Source organism: Trematomus bernacchii, unplaced genomic scaffold (genome assembly GCF_902827165.1).
Source record: "Trematomus bernacchii unplaced genomic scaffold, fTreBer1.1, whole genome shotgun sequence".
Classification (NCBI taxonomy): Eukaryota; Metazoa; Chordata; class Actinopteri; order Perciformes; family Nototheniidae; genus Trematomus; species Trematomus bernacchii.
In genome coordinates this window covers 2,511,267-2,527,448 of record NW_022987547.1, presented here as the reverse complement: position 1 = coordinate 2,527,448, position 16,182 = coordinate 2,511,267, and the positions used below count along the sequence as shown (strand labels likewise).

The window sequence follows — 16,182 nt, the reverse complement described above, 5'->3', positions numbered from 1 at the left end:
TTTTGGTTTTGTTCATGTCTGTTTCTATCTGTGTCTGTTTTCTTTCCCTCCGTGTGTGTGTGTGTGTGTGTGTGTCAGATTGTGGGGAATGGGAGTGAGCAGCAGCTCCAGAGAGAATTAGAGGATGTCCTCATGGACCCCTCGGTAGCCGACACTGGACTCAGGTCAGAAGCAGGAATGGAGACCCTCGGAGGAGAGGGCGACCGTGGCTCTGTTGCCACGACAGCGTCACCCGTAGCACCGGGCTCTGACCCTCTGAGCGCTCCCCCACCCAAGCTGGAGATGGTGCTTCCTGTTCAGACGGCACAGGAGAGCGAGTTGAACGAGAGGTCGTACCGAGGTGAGGCATGATGGGACTTTTCTTATCCTACTTACTTGCGACTGACAAAGAGCTCACACAATGGCTCTTATCTTCAGCTTTATAGATGGGTTTCTAAGCCTTTCAGAGGAATATCACAGGATTCTAAATCATACAGAATACTTGAAGTCAGTCAACTTCTATCATTGCCTCTTTTTATATTATCAGACACGTTTTTTTGCCATTTCTGTCATCTTATTGTCTCCTTCTTTCAGTTGTTGCCTGAATTTCAGTGATAAATATGAATGTTTATCACACCTATCTCCCCTCTACACATTCACTATCTAATTCACCTGATTTGTACTTTGCACAAGGCAACTATGCCTTTCTCAGCAGAAAATAATATTGATGTATGCCATGAAATCATAATGGGATTCATAAAGTAATCAGATTTCTTTCTATCCTTTCACCTTTTTCCACCCCTCCCTACACCCTGCCCCTCTGCAGCAGATGAATCCTCATCAGAGGGCAGTCCTAGCAGTCCCATCCCAGATGAAGACAGCGTTGTGTTCAGCCAGCTGACATATCTGGGCTGTGCCTCGGTCAACGCCCCCCGCAGTGAGTTGGAGGCCCTCCGTATGATGAGTATCCTCAGAGGGCAGTGCCAACTCCCCCTGGACGTCACACTGTCTGTGCCAGGCGTGTCTGAAGGCACTGTCAGGTAGGGAGAACGTACAGATTATTGGATTCAGTTCTACAGTGGGCTGTAACATACACATGTGTACATACAATATGCATATCTTATTGCGTATTAAATGTTTGATTGGTTGTCATATCCACATTATCAGAGGTGTCATGATATTGATTCTAAGCCAAAAAAAGGATTCAAATGAGCTTTACATTTCAAAGCAAAATCAAAAATAGTATAGGTAATTCTCCAAATGTTGTTTCCTCTTTGTCTCTGGAGAAAACAAATCTGAAGAAATGCGAACAAATCCTGGGCTTGAAATCAAAACTTAAATAGAATCCTGGATTTTGGGAATCATGACACCTAAGTAAACCAACAGCTTCTATTAAGGCATCAAACAGATATATTTTGTATTGATTTTCTAACAGGTTGCTGGACCCCAACACCAGTACAGAGATCGCCAACTACCCGATATACAAGATTCTGTTCTGTGTGCGCGGCCATGATGGCACACCAGAGAGCGACTGCTTTGCCTTCACTGAGAGCCACTTCAACGCCGAGATCTTCAGGATCCACGTGTTCCGCTGCCAAATCCATGAAGCGGTGAGTATTCAGTCATTAATGAATTGATATTTGTCATTTTAGTTTAACTATGGTTACTGACGACACATTTAATGGATAGGTTGACAATTTCAAAAGTCAACAAAACTTTAGCGAAACTTCGGAATGCATTTTTGCTCAAAATGACGACAGTGGCCTACATCACTTCCATTACAAGTGAAAGTAAGGGAACTTATGAACATCTGGGGCGACAACAGATAGCAAAACCTGAACAAACCTTTATCACTAAACCACAATTTATTAACCAATGTTACTGCTATACCAATATTGAACCAAAGGGGGTGCAAACGCTCCTCTTATAAATGCACTGCCCCTCATCTCATACGCCACTTTTTTTTTCACACAGTTTCTGTCTCCACCACACATGCACATTTACATGAGTACACACTCATATTGTCAGCAGGATTCTGCCTGACCTTGTGGTTAAATGTTGATCTCCCTCCAGCCTGTTCCCCGGGGTTCAGCGGCATTCTGGGAGCTTCGTCAGTGCTCCCTGAGGGATTATGTCATGCACTGCACTGCTGCGCTGCAATGCCCATGTACCGCCACACACAAACACCAAAGTACACACAATCCCTCCAGCTAACTTAAATGGGAGAAGATGAGCCATTGCTTATAAACAGTAGGCTCACTAGAGATATAAAGGAAGGGGATAGTGAGTCGAGTCTTGAAACTGGGTTAAAGTTATGCTTCAGTGTTCAGTGACCTGATTTCTCACTCATGGAAGCACTCTCCTTCAATGTCGCTAAGAGCCCCCAGACTACTTTATCAGCCCCACATCATCCAGACACCCACCCGTAACACACATGCTCACACTAAAACACTAATGCATATACACACACACAAACCCACACTCTTCTAATCCCCTTGTGATTCACTTCGTTACTTGGAAACCGGGCATCTCTGTCTTCGTCTCTCTCTCTCCCATCTCTTCCTCTTCCTCACGCCCTCCTCTTCCTTCCAAACCCCCAGCCGCACATCAAATGCAGAATGTTTAACCGTTTTCTTTGGAAGGGGCACTTTCATTCGAACTATTAAATTGCTTTTCCCGTTTCCTGCTTCTTCAGAAAAAAGGATGCTCTAGTCATTTGTCTCAATTTAGCTTCAAAGCCATTGTTAAAAAACTTGTAAGACTTTGCAAAGCGCTGTTTTTATTCAATAATTTCATCACCGATCTGTACTGAGCTGACCTTCTGGCAGAACATCACAGCTGTACTAAAACTATTTATGGCCTTGTTTACCCAGCTGTCTCATTTTTGCTTTAAGCAATTGACCCCATTACTTAATGAAATTGTAAAGAGCATCTGATGACTTTTTCCCCCTAATTTCAAAAATTATGACAATTTTGGAAAGAGAAATGAGATACCTCAGACAAATAATGTCCTTCTTTCATCATGTATTTTGAGAATTCTTAACATGTATGGAGAAATATCCTTTCCTAAGCAGATTTGTGGGTTTTGGAGCTGAACTGTTCGTACATAAAGCAAACCTCCTCATTCTTACTCTGCTTCCTTTGGGCCAGACCTCCTAGACAGACCCCAAAGCCAGTTTCTAAGAATTCACAGTTTTCTGCTGGTGGTGGTGATGAGGATCCCCGCTGACTTCCATTTGTTGCCTATAAATGTGCTGCTCCCGTGCAGAAATCTATATCTGATCTGTAGGGCTCGAATAGATTTATTTCACTCACTAATTTAAATCAAATGTCAAGTGTCTACTTTACAAAGAGGAACCAATGTTTTCCCTTTGTTAGAAAAGAAGCACCCGATATAACAAGATTTGTCAAATTTAAGGGCACTTTTTTAGAAACGGCGGAAACTGTTCACTTTAACTAAGAAGAAGAAGAAGAAGAAGAAGATACACTTTATTAATCCCTTACAGGGAAATTTCTTTCCCCACTCTGTTGTGTTTACACACATTACAGACACAGGGGAGGATATACATGCACAAACACAGAGGATATACATGCACACACACACAACTACATGCAGATAGGAGAGGTGGCAGAGCAGAGAGGCTGCCAGGTACCCGGCGCCAAGGGAGCAGTTTCGAGGTTAGGTGCCTTGCTCAAGGGCACCTCGGCAGTGGCCTTGGAGGTGAACTGGCACCTCTCCAGCTACCAGCTCACTCCGTCTTTTTTTGGTCCGATCGGGACGTGAACCGGCAACCCTTCGGTTCCAAGACCAAGTCCCTACAGACTGAGCCACTGCCGCCCCCTAGCATTAATCAGAACCATACAAAACAACAATTATCGTGTTTTTAATAACATAATTTCATACAGAGGGTGACCCCCTCTAACTCCACTTATTCCCCATCTCCTGAATCTAGCCCCTTGTTGTTTTTCAATAAACAACCCCCTGGGATGCCTTAACATCCCACTGCAGCGGGAACAAAACAAAGGCTTTTTTGTTGGAGATGTTAGAAGCTGCTTTATACTCTGGCCTTGGGAACATGATAACAGCAGTTTCCCCACATCATCTCTCAGTCACTAACCCCCCAAACTCTGCTATTTACTAGAATTAGAGATGATCAGGGATCCTATTCTGGGAAACGATCTTTTTGCAATCACGCGCACATGTCTGTAAAGTAATAGTCAATAATCATGTGAGTGGAAAAGCATTTACGTAAATGTCAATAAATAAATAATTACTACCAAGTTGCTGCTGTTGACTACAGTTGATTAAAGCCAGGGATGCTTATTTAAACTAACACTTTTGTTGATTACTGCTAATATATGTACTATTAGCTCTCCTCATTATACTGCCTTAATGTTGTCTTAAACCTTTTGTGTGTGTTCACCTTCCTCCTGCAGGTGAGCAGGATATTGTACAGTTTTGCCACGGCGTTTCGGCGCTCAGCGAAGAAGGCGGTTCTTTCCTCTCAGCAGCCGGCGCCGCTCACGCCTGACAGCGACTTGTTTACCTTCACCGTCAGCCAGGAAATCAGAGAGGATGATGGCAAGGGTACTTTCAGGTGAGACAATACGGTCAATTATGTAGATGTTCTGAGCATGGAATCATCATTTATGATGGTTACGAAGTGGTGTAAATTGTCTTAATACACATGGAGTTGCACATAGGTGTGGAAACATAATCAAACCGTTTTCAGTTACATAAGTCACAAACCTTTTAGGGGTGTAAATGTTAGGGAAAAAATTCAACTTGAAATAGAGTGACTCTTAAAAGATGAAAAGAACACAGAGGAACAGAGAAGACAAATAAAAGGAGGGAGTCCTTTGTGACTCACAGTAGACGGACATTCTGTCCTTACAGATTCAAATCACAATCCTTTTCACACATTGATAAGAGCTCACACAGTTTGTGTGTTTTCTCTATTCAGCCCATCTTCCATGACCTTATGTTTTTTTGGTTTCCCGTTCTGAGTCACTTCTGTGTTTTCACAAACAGCCCTAGATACTCTTAGTTGGAAACAAAACAAACAAAATTAGGCCTGTGGTTAAATTTAACCGGCACATATTTCCTCCTCATTAGCTGTAGGTTGATTATTTTTAGTGTGCTGACTTCCAAGCAAACAGCTCTCACATGCAAGCACACATTGACTCTTTTTGGGTGGAAGCATTTCTTTGTACAAGTAAAGTGTAAAAAGTATTCTCTATAGAAACTGCATATAGTATAATATCTGGAAAAGTTGAATTTTTTTTTGTTCAAGAATATTGTTTAATAGGGTGTTGCAAAGCCAATTTATCTGCACCTGGTGTAAAAACATGACTTAGTTGAATAGTTGACCATGCTGTACATTAACTCTCCACCCTCAGAGAGGCACATTTCTGTGATCTGAGCACTGCCAGGTTCCAAATGTTAACAATAGATTTCAATTAGATTTATGGATATCTTTCCACTGAAAAATCTTTGTGCTTAAGGTACTTAAGTGTTTCCTCATGAGTGTATTCCTGAGAGGTTTTGGAAGAATGTTGAATACTGTTTCTGTCTCAAATCTGGTTTACTTCCTGCTCTTAAAGCAGAGTATGTTTAGAAATGGCTCGTATTCCCATGTTTATTAGGAACATGGGTTTACTCTAAATATGAGTCAGTGTCTTATTTTCCCTGTTTGACTAATAATTGCTACATTTAATTGGTAAAAGTTGTCCAGCTGGAGAAACATGCGTTGCTTCTATTGAATCTCGTTTCAAAAGTAGGAACTGCAGGATTATTATTTCCCTGTCTATTCATCTGTGATCCAATATGGCCTAAAATGACTTTCATTTCATTAGCTCTCTTAAATGAATCTTCCTTACTGTGTCATTTCAAACCATCACTGTATCTGCTGCATCATTTAGGAATAACTGTGTCACATTTATCTATTTTTTTTCTATTAATGATCTTTTCTTTTCTTCTTTCACATATTTAGTGCTGTAGCAAAGGACAAGGACAAGCAGAGCTTCAAGCTGCGTGCAGGAATGGACAAGAAAATTGTCATTTATGTCCAACAAACCTGCAATAAGGAACTGGCCATTGAAAGGTAAAATAAAGCTCAAACACATCACTTTCTTGCATCCTTAGAGGAACTGATTTAAAGTTTTGTTCTCATTAACCAAGTCAACATCTGTTATAAAGACAGCACTGCTTTCAGGAAACCTGTTCTGAAGTACAACAAGCACGACAGATATGAGTTTTAACGGCAAAAGCATGCAGAAGAGATTTGATATAGATGACCCAAGTGAATGCAGCAAATGACTTAAAACATGTCACTTAGGCATTCTCCTGAAAGATAAATGTCTAAGGAAAGAATCCATCTTACGTTTGTCAGACTAACTGAGATTCCTGTATTTGCGTTAGTTGAGATGTGTCAGCTTAAAACACGGCCAGACATTCACAAGAAAGCAATCAGTCATCTTTAATTGATAAACACACACCGGTGAACATTTGTTACATCCGTCTGTCGGCCTGCGTCAGGTTTTAAGTGTTCCGGCACAGTTTTAAGGCTGTGATTGATTTGAGTCTGTCCCAGAGGCTCCTCATTTTCCATGGTTTGATCAATCTGCTGAAGTGTAAACATTCCATCACCTTTTTAGCAGACTTCCATTTTCACGGTGGTTTGTTATTGTTAGATGAGCCCAGAGAAGGTGAGGATTGAAGGGCTGTGTTTAATATTCTCCATGTTCTGGTCTTCGTTACAGGACCAGCGCAGGAAGCTATTTGCGGTAACGTGATGTTTATCAACTGGTCGTACTCTATAGAGGGATTTATTGTTCTGTGTCTGGCTCTCGCTCTGGTTTTTTTCCTTTTTTTCTTATGTAATCCTATTCATAACAATCTTTTTCTCTCTCTTTGTTGTGTGTGTGTTGTGCCCCTTCCAGGTGTTTCGGTCTCCTGCTCAGCCCTGGGAAAAATGTGAAGAACAGCGACATGCACCTGCTAGATCTGGTGGGTGACCGTGTATATGTGTGTGTGTATGTGTGTCATTTTGTGTTTGCGTGTGTTTGCTAACTTCTTCCGACTGGTGCCCCTTCAGGAGTCGATGGGAAAGAGTTCCGACGGGAAGTCTTACATCATCACAGGAAGTTGGAACCCCAACACGCCTCAGTTCCAGCCTGTGAATGAGGAAACGCCCAAAGGTGACAGCCAAAGAAATGTAGAAAATGCACATAAAACTGAATATTCTTTATAAGTTATTATTTTCATGGTTTGTTGGCTCCTTGGCTAATTTGTTTTTTTATTGAAACATGTTTTTACACAGATATTTGACTTATTTCTAAGCCCGAAAATTCACACAAATCCTTTAATCAAGCTGTTAAAGAGCACTTTATGGACAGTGAACTGAAATAATTGCCATCCCTGTTAATAGTAAAATATAGAAGCTACAATATTTGAACAGGTCACGTGTAAATATATCTGAAAAAATAATAAGGACAACCAAATGACTTAGTACTTTGTTACATACTCGTCCCTCGCGCCATACAACATGCACCACCATTTCAGCTTCATACACAACAAGTCCAGTGTTCCCAATAATCACACAGTTGCAGGGTTTGTTTCAATAGGAATTTGTTATTGATGGTGAAAAGAAGAGAATCATCCACTGGGGATAAACGTTTTCACTATTTCTTTTTTACCAGACAAATTCATGTACATGACGACAGCAGTGGACCTGGTGATCACAGAGGTGGAGGAGCCGGTGCGCTTCCTGCTGGAGACGAGGGTCAGAGTCTGCTCCCCAAATGACCGGCTGTTCTGGCCCTTCAGCAAGCGTAACTACACTGAGACCTTCTACCTTAAACTACGACAGGTATGTCAGGTCATGGCACGATTTTCCATTCCAACGTCTCTGTGACTTACACCAAATATCTGCTCTGACCTAAAGTATTTCAAAGCAAACCGTGGGCTGAGATTGTGTTATATTTTGAAAAAAAGAATGAAAAAGCACTGTATATTTTACCATTAATCAAAAGAGGATCTCTTTACACTTTCTTCTGGAGTTTATCTGATGTCTCTGTAATGCATTTATTTTCAGATGGAGCGTAAGGAGCGTAAGAGTCCTGCCTCTGACACACTTTATGAGGTGGTGAGTTTGGAGAGCGAGACAGAAAGGGAGAGACGGAAGACCACGGCGAGTCCCGACATCATGCCCACAGGTACCACGGTCCCTTCTCCACCTGAGGATGATGAAGAGGAAGGTGATTGGAAACCATCCTACTCAAGTCACTTCTTCTGGGATTATTTTTTACATTAAAGACACACTAAAAGCAAGGATAGAAAATAGGTTATTTAAAAACGCATTCCAGATATAGCAACAGGTATACTTTCCTTTTACAAACCATATGGTAATATTATTTGCAAACACAGGAACCACAGAAGAAGTCTGACTATAAGAACCATATGAAAATTGTTTGAAGATTTAAAACCCTCGATCATGTCAGAAACATAAACAGCCTCAAGCAGACACTTAACTGGCAAGATAATGCAAACAATTAACTTGTTTACCCGGTAATGATGAGCCATTGTGCTGCCCTCGATCAGCATTGACCTCAGGAAGAAACACAATGATAAAGTAGAAGCATACAACCCAGCTGAATTATGCTTCCTCTATTTTGCGCTTTCCATTAACATACATAACCTGACCTGATGACTGATAAGAAAAATAAGAACTCTATCCCATGGGCCTGAACCAGATTTAGACTTGAGTTAAAATCCTGTGGGAGATCAGATGCTGTGTTAGGGAACTGTTTGTGCTGTATTCTCACAAAGTACTGGTGTGTGTGTGTGTGTGTGTGTGTGTGTGTGTGTGTGTGTGTGTGTGTGTGTGTGTGTGTGTGTGTGTGTGTGTGTGTGTGTGTGTGTGTGTGTGTGTGTGTGTGTGTGTGTGTGTGTGTGTGTGTGTGTGTGTGTGTGTGTGTGTGTGTGTGTGTGTGTGTGTGTGTGTGTGTGTGTGTGTGTGTGTGTGTGTGTGTGTGTGTGTGTGTGTGTGTGTGTGTGTGTGTGTGTGTGTGTGTGTGTGTGTGTGTGTGTGTGTGTGTGTGTGTGTGTGTGTGTGTGTGTGTGTGTGTGTGTGTGTGTGTGTGTGTGTGTGTGTGTATTTTGTGAGAACATAATTGAGGTCTTTTTTGTATCCGTTCTTATCGGTTGGCTGCTTGGTACAGTTTGACCTCTCTATGTGGACGGCATGTCCATTGAATGCTCCACGCCTGTTGTTGTTATTATTGAATGAAATACCAGCGTATAAATAGTCCCCTAAATAGTCCCCTAATTATTTTTGTAATAAATACCCTTTTCAGCAGACCCTAAAATGTCCATAGGATATAAAATCCCACACTTAGGTATGCATGTGGTTAAGCAGATAAAACATGGTTAATAAAGAGAGCTGTTTATCAAGATGAATGTTATTATAGCTGCAGCTCAGATCAAACTAAAAATACATGATTACACAACTTCCAATCAGAAACCCAGCCTGTGATATACAAATTGAATCTTCAAATAAGTGGATTTCGTACATTTATGAATCATCTTGTGTGTGACTGATTAAACAAATCTCTCTGAATGAAGTCCTTAATACCTTAATTATTTAATGTCACATGCATCCACTCTGGTTAATTGTATCACATTTGGAGAAGTAAAAGGACAAATATAAACATGTACGAATTTAAAAGGAGAATAATGGATGTCTCTTCCTGTCTGTACGTCCTGTGTTTTCCAGATAATGATGAGCCGTTACTCAGCGGCTCAGGTGACGTCTCCAAGGAGTGTGCAGAGAAAATACTGGAGACCTGGGGGGACTTGTTAACAAAGTGGTAAGACTTTGTTCACTTGAAATTGTTGTTCTTCCTCTTCTATTGATTTCGCAATAAATGTGCACACACACACACACACACACACATTTATTTTTGTATGCTTGGTTTGCCTTATGTGATAGAAGGAGCAGCTCGAAGGAGTCCTTGATTAGCAGCGTATTAAGATGACTACCCTCTTCCATTTCTGCATTTATTTTATAGTCAAAAACTTGGGCTGAACTGAAGTAAAACTGCCAGAAACAATGGTATCTTCAATGTAATTATACTTATTAATAATAATTAGGGCTGTCAAGTTAACGCGTTAATGCAAAAAAAAATTAACGCCACTAATTATTTTAACGCGATTAACGCATGTGTATTTTTTGTCCTCGCCGCCCCGTAGTTTCAGAGCGCATCGAGTTTAAAATACCATCTACAAGCTGATGCTGACAGCCCCGCTCCTGCCGCCCGCTTGTGGCAGACCACACTTCCACGCTCACCGGCAGGCCCGGACTGGCCATCGGGAGGACCGGGAGGGTGTGTGTATGTGTGGAGCGAGCGAGGCACACCTTACGTGTTGTTGTTGTTGTTGTTGTTGTTGTTGTTAGCATCTGGTGCTAGCTAGCTGCGCTAACGGATATAAGGAGCTGTTTCAATGAAAACAGAGGAGCGACATTTCGCCGACAACTGCGCCGAGCACTTGACTTTATGCAGGTAGCCAGACAGTGGGACATTGTACGAAAAGTCAGCACACTCAGCACGGATAGTGCGCGCAACATGATTGCAGCGTCCAGGCAGCTCCCGTTCGAGCATATATGCCTTGAGCTGCACATAGCTCCAACGATCCATCACAGTGTCTCTCCACGCACGCACGCACGCACGCACGCACGCACACACACACACACACACACACACACACACACACACACACACACACACACACACACACACACACACACACACACACACACACACACACACACACACACACTTTGTATTGTATTATTGTATGAGAGAGGTTCCAGGTTGAATTGAGGCGAATATTTGTAATGTTCAGAGGTTGTTGTGTTTAATATTCATGAGAATATTTGTCATTGTTCAAATGATAATAAACAAACATATAAAGCATATTTGTCCACTCATATGTTGATAAGAGTATTAAAAACTTGAAAAATATCCCTCTAAGGTACATTTAGAACAGATACAAAATGTGCGATTAATCGCGATTAACTATTGACAATCATGCGATTAATCGCGATTAAATATTTGAATCGACTGACAGCCCTAATAATAATATATTTTTCATACATATTATGAAGGTGTTTACAATGTTGTTTGATGAAGCCCAAAGTTGAAATGGGGCTATTTGTCTCAGTTCTCTGACAAAACATAATACCTACATAAAAATAGGAATCATAAGACTATCCTTTCATAATACCAGGCTTTGTGCAAGTGATTGGTGATTTAGTTTGTGTGAGCCAGAGTGTGTGCTGTGGCATTGTGGGATGCAGCGCTCGGGGAGCACAGAGAGGCAAATCACAGAAAGCCCTTTACAATCTTATGCCCCTAAGGACCAGGCCTGGCATTACTTACGTCACATGCACTCACACACACATGCAAGCACACCCACGTACACAGTATACTTTTGTTCCCTTTCTTAGTCCCAAGATAAAATGCCACGTATTGCATAAACTGGCGCTCGGAAACAAATAAACCAAGCAAACTCAGAAAATAGAGAGATAAAATAAGAAAGTCGGGGAAAGTGAAAGAATAATCAGGGATTCAGGGGATTTCTGTCAACTCAAGTCAGGAGAGAGAGATGTAAGTTAGATACTGTGCCTCCTCTTCATGGCAGATACTTGAGTACATTTGAATCTGCACACGGTATAAATCAATCTCTGAGATGGAGTGTTTTGCCAACAGCTTCGGCATTTACTGTAAATGTGAAGATGAGGAATGAAGGAAGGAAGGCATCAAATTGTGCCTCTGTGTTTTGTTGCTGTAATTCTCTAATCGCTTATTGTCTTCTATTGTCTATTGTTTTCCCTTCCTGCTAAAAATAGTGCAAAACTAATGTAGAAATGTCAGAGGAAAAAATGTGGGGTAATAAAGTTGAGAAAGGATTTTAGGGACACATAAAGTATCACATTGTTTCTGTCAAAAATAGCACATTTTAAAACAGTGCCATTTGAGTGTTTGATTGATAACATCCCCCTGGTGGGAAGTAGGGAAGAACTTTTGAAAGACCTCTATGCCTGTAAATCCTTATACATGTCATTTTAGGTGATACAATCAAGCAGGACATCCGTGGAGATGATTATGGTCCATTTAGTCGAAATGAAGGGTCATTGACAACTTTGTTTTTGGTAGATTTGATAGGCAGGTGTGCCCACAAACATTGCCGCCTGTGACATAACATGTGTATCATTTGAAAAACAATGGTTCCTCTCTCCTCTCCTCTTTTCTCTATTAGGCATTTGAACTTATCAGTGCGTCCCAGGCAGCTGCCAGCTTTGGTGCGGAGCGGCATCCCTGAGGCGCTCCGTGGGGAGGTGTGGCAGCTCCTGGCAGGCTGCCATAATAATGACCACCAGGTTGAAGAGTACCGCACTCTCATCACAAAGGTAAGACCACGCAAAAGTATTGTCTTTGTTAAGATGGCTGCGACATACTAAAGTCCCATGATGCCCTAATGTTGGTGTAAACTGTCCTTCGAGATGATGACTCATACACCAGCTCGCATAATTTAAGGATGCATCAGCGAGGTGCGCACTTTACCATTTTGATCATTTCAAATTGGTCAAAGCAGAAGCCATCACTGAGATAGATTTGTAAAGCTTTTATAGGTTGGACTTGTCTGTTTTTGCATTTTGATCTCTTATTAATTTCTTGTTTGTGTTGTTTTGTGCTGGGAGGAGCACATGTGTTTCTGTTTTTGTCCTCTGTGCTTTTTAAAAGTGCACCTCTGGGGCCCCTGATGGCCCTGTTTCATGAGTTTATCTCTCATGTGCTATAAACTTGTGATGCTAGCCACTGCCAGGTCATGATGACCTTGGGCGTTATGCAAGTCAAAGGTTTATGCTAGGAAACATTTATTGTGTATAAATGTTACTTTTAAAACTCGTAATCCTCAACTTCTTACAAAAACTCAATACTTTAGTGGAAGAGACACACACTCTAAGAGAAACCTAGAGTCATATTTCATGAGGTTTGATTTAAAAAGGATTCAAAAACGTGCGTTTTTTGCTAAACACAATGTCTGCTCTGAAATGAGCATAATCATAATTGTTTTAATTATTATGATTCACTGCATATGGGGTTATTTTCAGCTTTGTCACAGCTGCTTGGCCTTCTTATTACCTTAGAATCAGAATCAAGTTTATTGCCAGGTACGTTTACACATACAAGGAATTTGCTTTGGGGTCTGGGGCCTCATTTATAACGCCTTGCGTAGGATTGACGTAGGAAGGTTGCTTACGTAGTACAAAGCACAAAAATAGGTACATACATTTTCCGCCATTTTCCGATTCACAAAACATTGCGTACCGGCGAGGGAAGTGCGTACGGCACTTCCTACGCCTGTTTCCCTTTATAAATCACAATCGACTCGTAACGCCCATATTTGCCTATACATAGTCAAAGAAACGCCCATTCATTCATTCATTTTGACTGACTGCATGAAGAAGATCGCAGGAAATGACGATAGAACAGCTAAAAAAGACATCTCACACCGTGTCAGATTTTGGTTATTGTGGGGAGGTCGACATAAATCATATTGTTTGGTGGATGCAGTTTGAACCAGAGTAGCAGCATGGAGGTCGGATCGTCACCAAAATAAATAAATAAGTGGTCCGAAAAAAGTTAATGACAAAAAAAATACACATAACCTTCCTCAGGCAGTGTGTTTGTACCGGGGACAGGAGACACCCCCTTGATGAGAAACTGTAAGAAATGATCGGGGAATCCCTCCGGAGTGGAGTCATGACGACTGGATCTGAATTATTTTGTTGTATTTGGTGGTTTGTGTTCCAGCTGTCGATCAGCAACTATATATCCATAATCCACCAGTTAAAGGAAATACAACTAATGTGTTGTGTTATATTAGCTGTACAATTTACCATATATGGTGTTCTTAGTGTCCATACCTCCTGTGTTTTACGAGCTACTTATCAAGTCTTGGCAAACGGCATAAAACACGATTAAACGTGATAGTATATAAAACCATGCTCGTATCTACAACCTATAGAAATGCAAAACGGCGTCAGTTTAGACGTAATTCTGTCCTCCTGCTTACCGCATCATTTATGAGAAAACATTTCATAACATTAACACAACATATTCGAGGTGGTTTTAAATAGCATATCCGTATTTATTTATTTCTCCAAGTTATGTTTTTGTGTGCACTGAGGAGTCTCAAACAGGCGTTTGTTTAATCATTTAAAGATTGGCTTTAATCAATGTTTGAAAATGAATTCTTCATATTTGATAAATGAGAGGTAACATTTTATTTATGGTATTATTTCCATATATTTCTCTCCATTCTTCCTTCTGCCAACGGTGTCGCAGTTTCTCGTCTCTCCCGTTTGTGTGCTTAGTGCGTACGCATGGGTTAGAGTTTGCGTGGAGGACAGCACATTTTCCCGTCAAGTTAGTATTTTATAAATCGCAAACATTGCGTAGAAACTGGCGTACGCCATTTTTTGAGCGTATATCCCTTTATAAATGAGGCCCCTGGTTGTGCGAACATAAACAATCTAAGAAAATACATTTGAAGAACATATTTAGCATTAAAAAAGAATAATAAAGACAATTATCTACTGCAAATGAATCTTAAAATACACAAAGAACCTTAAAGGCTAAAAAACGAAAACACTTAGGACAATGAATATATGGCAACATATGGCAAACTACAGTGAATTATATTTTAAAGTGGAGAACCTCTGCCTATTGTTCTTTTCTGCAGACCTGTGTCTGTGTGTTTAGTCAGAAATAACAACTAGTGTTTCAGTTTGTTGCTGTTTCAGTTTCATTTCTGTGTGCCTGTGTAGGTCTCTCTGTGCGGCCATGTGTTTTGATGGTTCGCCCCCCCCCCCCCTGCGTGCCGAGAACAGTGTGTTGGTCTATGTAATTTTTTGTTCTCGCTGTAGCTTTGTCCACTGTTCTTATGTAAAGGCAACATCCCCGGGCAGCTAGCTGGGTCCCAGGTGGTGACAAGATGTTGGTCTTGCCCTTTCCTCCCTTCTCCTCCCCTCTGCTCTTCTCCCCCATTCTCTTTTTCTTCACCCTCTGTGACCATTTTTCCCTCCCATTTCCTTTACTCTCTTGCTCTTTTCCTTTCTCTGCTTTCGCCACCTCTCTTTTTTTTTGCTTTACAGTACATCTCTCTCTGACATGTGATCTTGGAAACATTTTGATATCAAAAGTTTAAAATAAATAAATAATAAAATAAAATAAACTCAAATTGAAGTTTAAATCAAAATAGCGTAGGAGCCACGTTATGAACATGGAGAGTATGTAGGGAATCCCAACTTTCACTCAACAATTCATGGCAACAATAACAACGGGTCACAATGCCACTTGATAGCAACCATTGGACAGAAAGTTGGATAGGAATGTATTGCAGAAGCAGTAAAGCATTCCAGGTTTCAGCCAACCAACACACAGAGAAAAGTGTAACCCGTGCAGCTTTATCTGCCTCTGACAGACAGATTTGCGTGTTTATTTAGTCTCCGCTGAGCAAGACGCGGGCAAAGGTAGCCAAGAACAGTTAAAGGACAGCAAGAGGATTCATCTTATTCAGCACAATGAGGAATGCACAGCGCAAAATGTGTATTGATCAAATAGAACTAAGACACAAAAAGACTTTATACAAACAATTAAACATGTTGAATAGAGTATTGAAACACATTGCATAATTGTACTCTCAACATTATGAGTGTTAATTAGGAAATAATTAAATTAATTAACGTTGGTATTGTTCCTGGTACTAATTAAAGGCTTATCTTCTCATGTGCTCTTCTCAGCGCTGTTTTACAAATGTGTACACATACCATACTCATGTGCCAGCTCCTAATTAGTTTTGTGTGCTTTCTGTATTCAGCCTCCACTGTGTGTGTGTGTGTCTCTTTGTGTGGTATTGCACTGCATGCACATCATGTCCTAGCCCTCTTTTGTGCCCTATCCCTGTCTGGACATGGTGTTCACCCACAAATCTGAATGCAGGGCATTGATGGACATTTAACCGATCCTTTCCCTTTTCCCCTAATTATTTGGTATGAGGGTCCCTGCTGGTGCATACGGGAAGTACCAGTCCAGATTTTGCATCAGCTCCATCAGATAAACTGAGTGTACAGG

General features: G+C 41.1%; 1 protein-coding gene across 4 annotated transcripts in view; it reads left to right on the top strand.

Moving 5' to 3' along the window:
• Window positions 1-16,182, top strand: part of LOC117476393 (rab GTPase-activating protein 1) — a 66,937-nt gene that overhangs the window by 12,847 nt on the left and 37,908 nt on the right. For 3 of the 4 annotated variants that reach the window (XM_034122892.1, XM_034122890.1, XM_034122889.1), the window contains 11 exons: window positions 79-340; window positions 806-1,019; window positions 1,415-1,589; window positions 4,417-4,577; window positions 5,973-6,083; window positions 6,922-6,988; window positions 7,077-7,179; window positions 7,681-7,850; window positions 8,076-8,238; window positions 9,756-9,849; window positions 12,302-12,452. In XM_034122892.1, the coding sequence (XP_033978783.1) occupies window positions 79-340; window positions 806-1,019; window positions 1,415-1,589; window positions 4,417-4,577; window positions 5,973-6,083; window positions 6,922-6,988; window positions 7,077-7,179; window positions 7,681-7,850; window positions 8,076-8,238; window positions 9,756-9,849; window positions 12,302-12,452 (1,671 nt within the window). The remainder of the gene's footprint in view (window positions 1-78; window positions 341-805; window positions 1,020-1,414; window positions 1,590-4,416; window positions 4,578-5,972; window positions 6,084-6,921; window positions 6,989-7,076; window positions 7,180-7,680; window positions 7,851-8,075; window positions 8,239-9,755; window positions 9,850-12,301; window positions 12,453-16,182) is intronic. The other variant, XM_034122891.1, reaches the window with a different exon arrangement.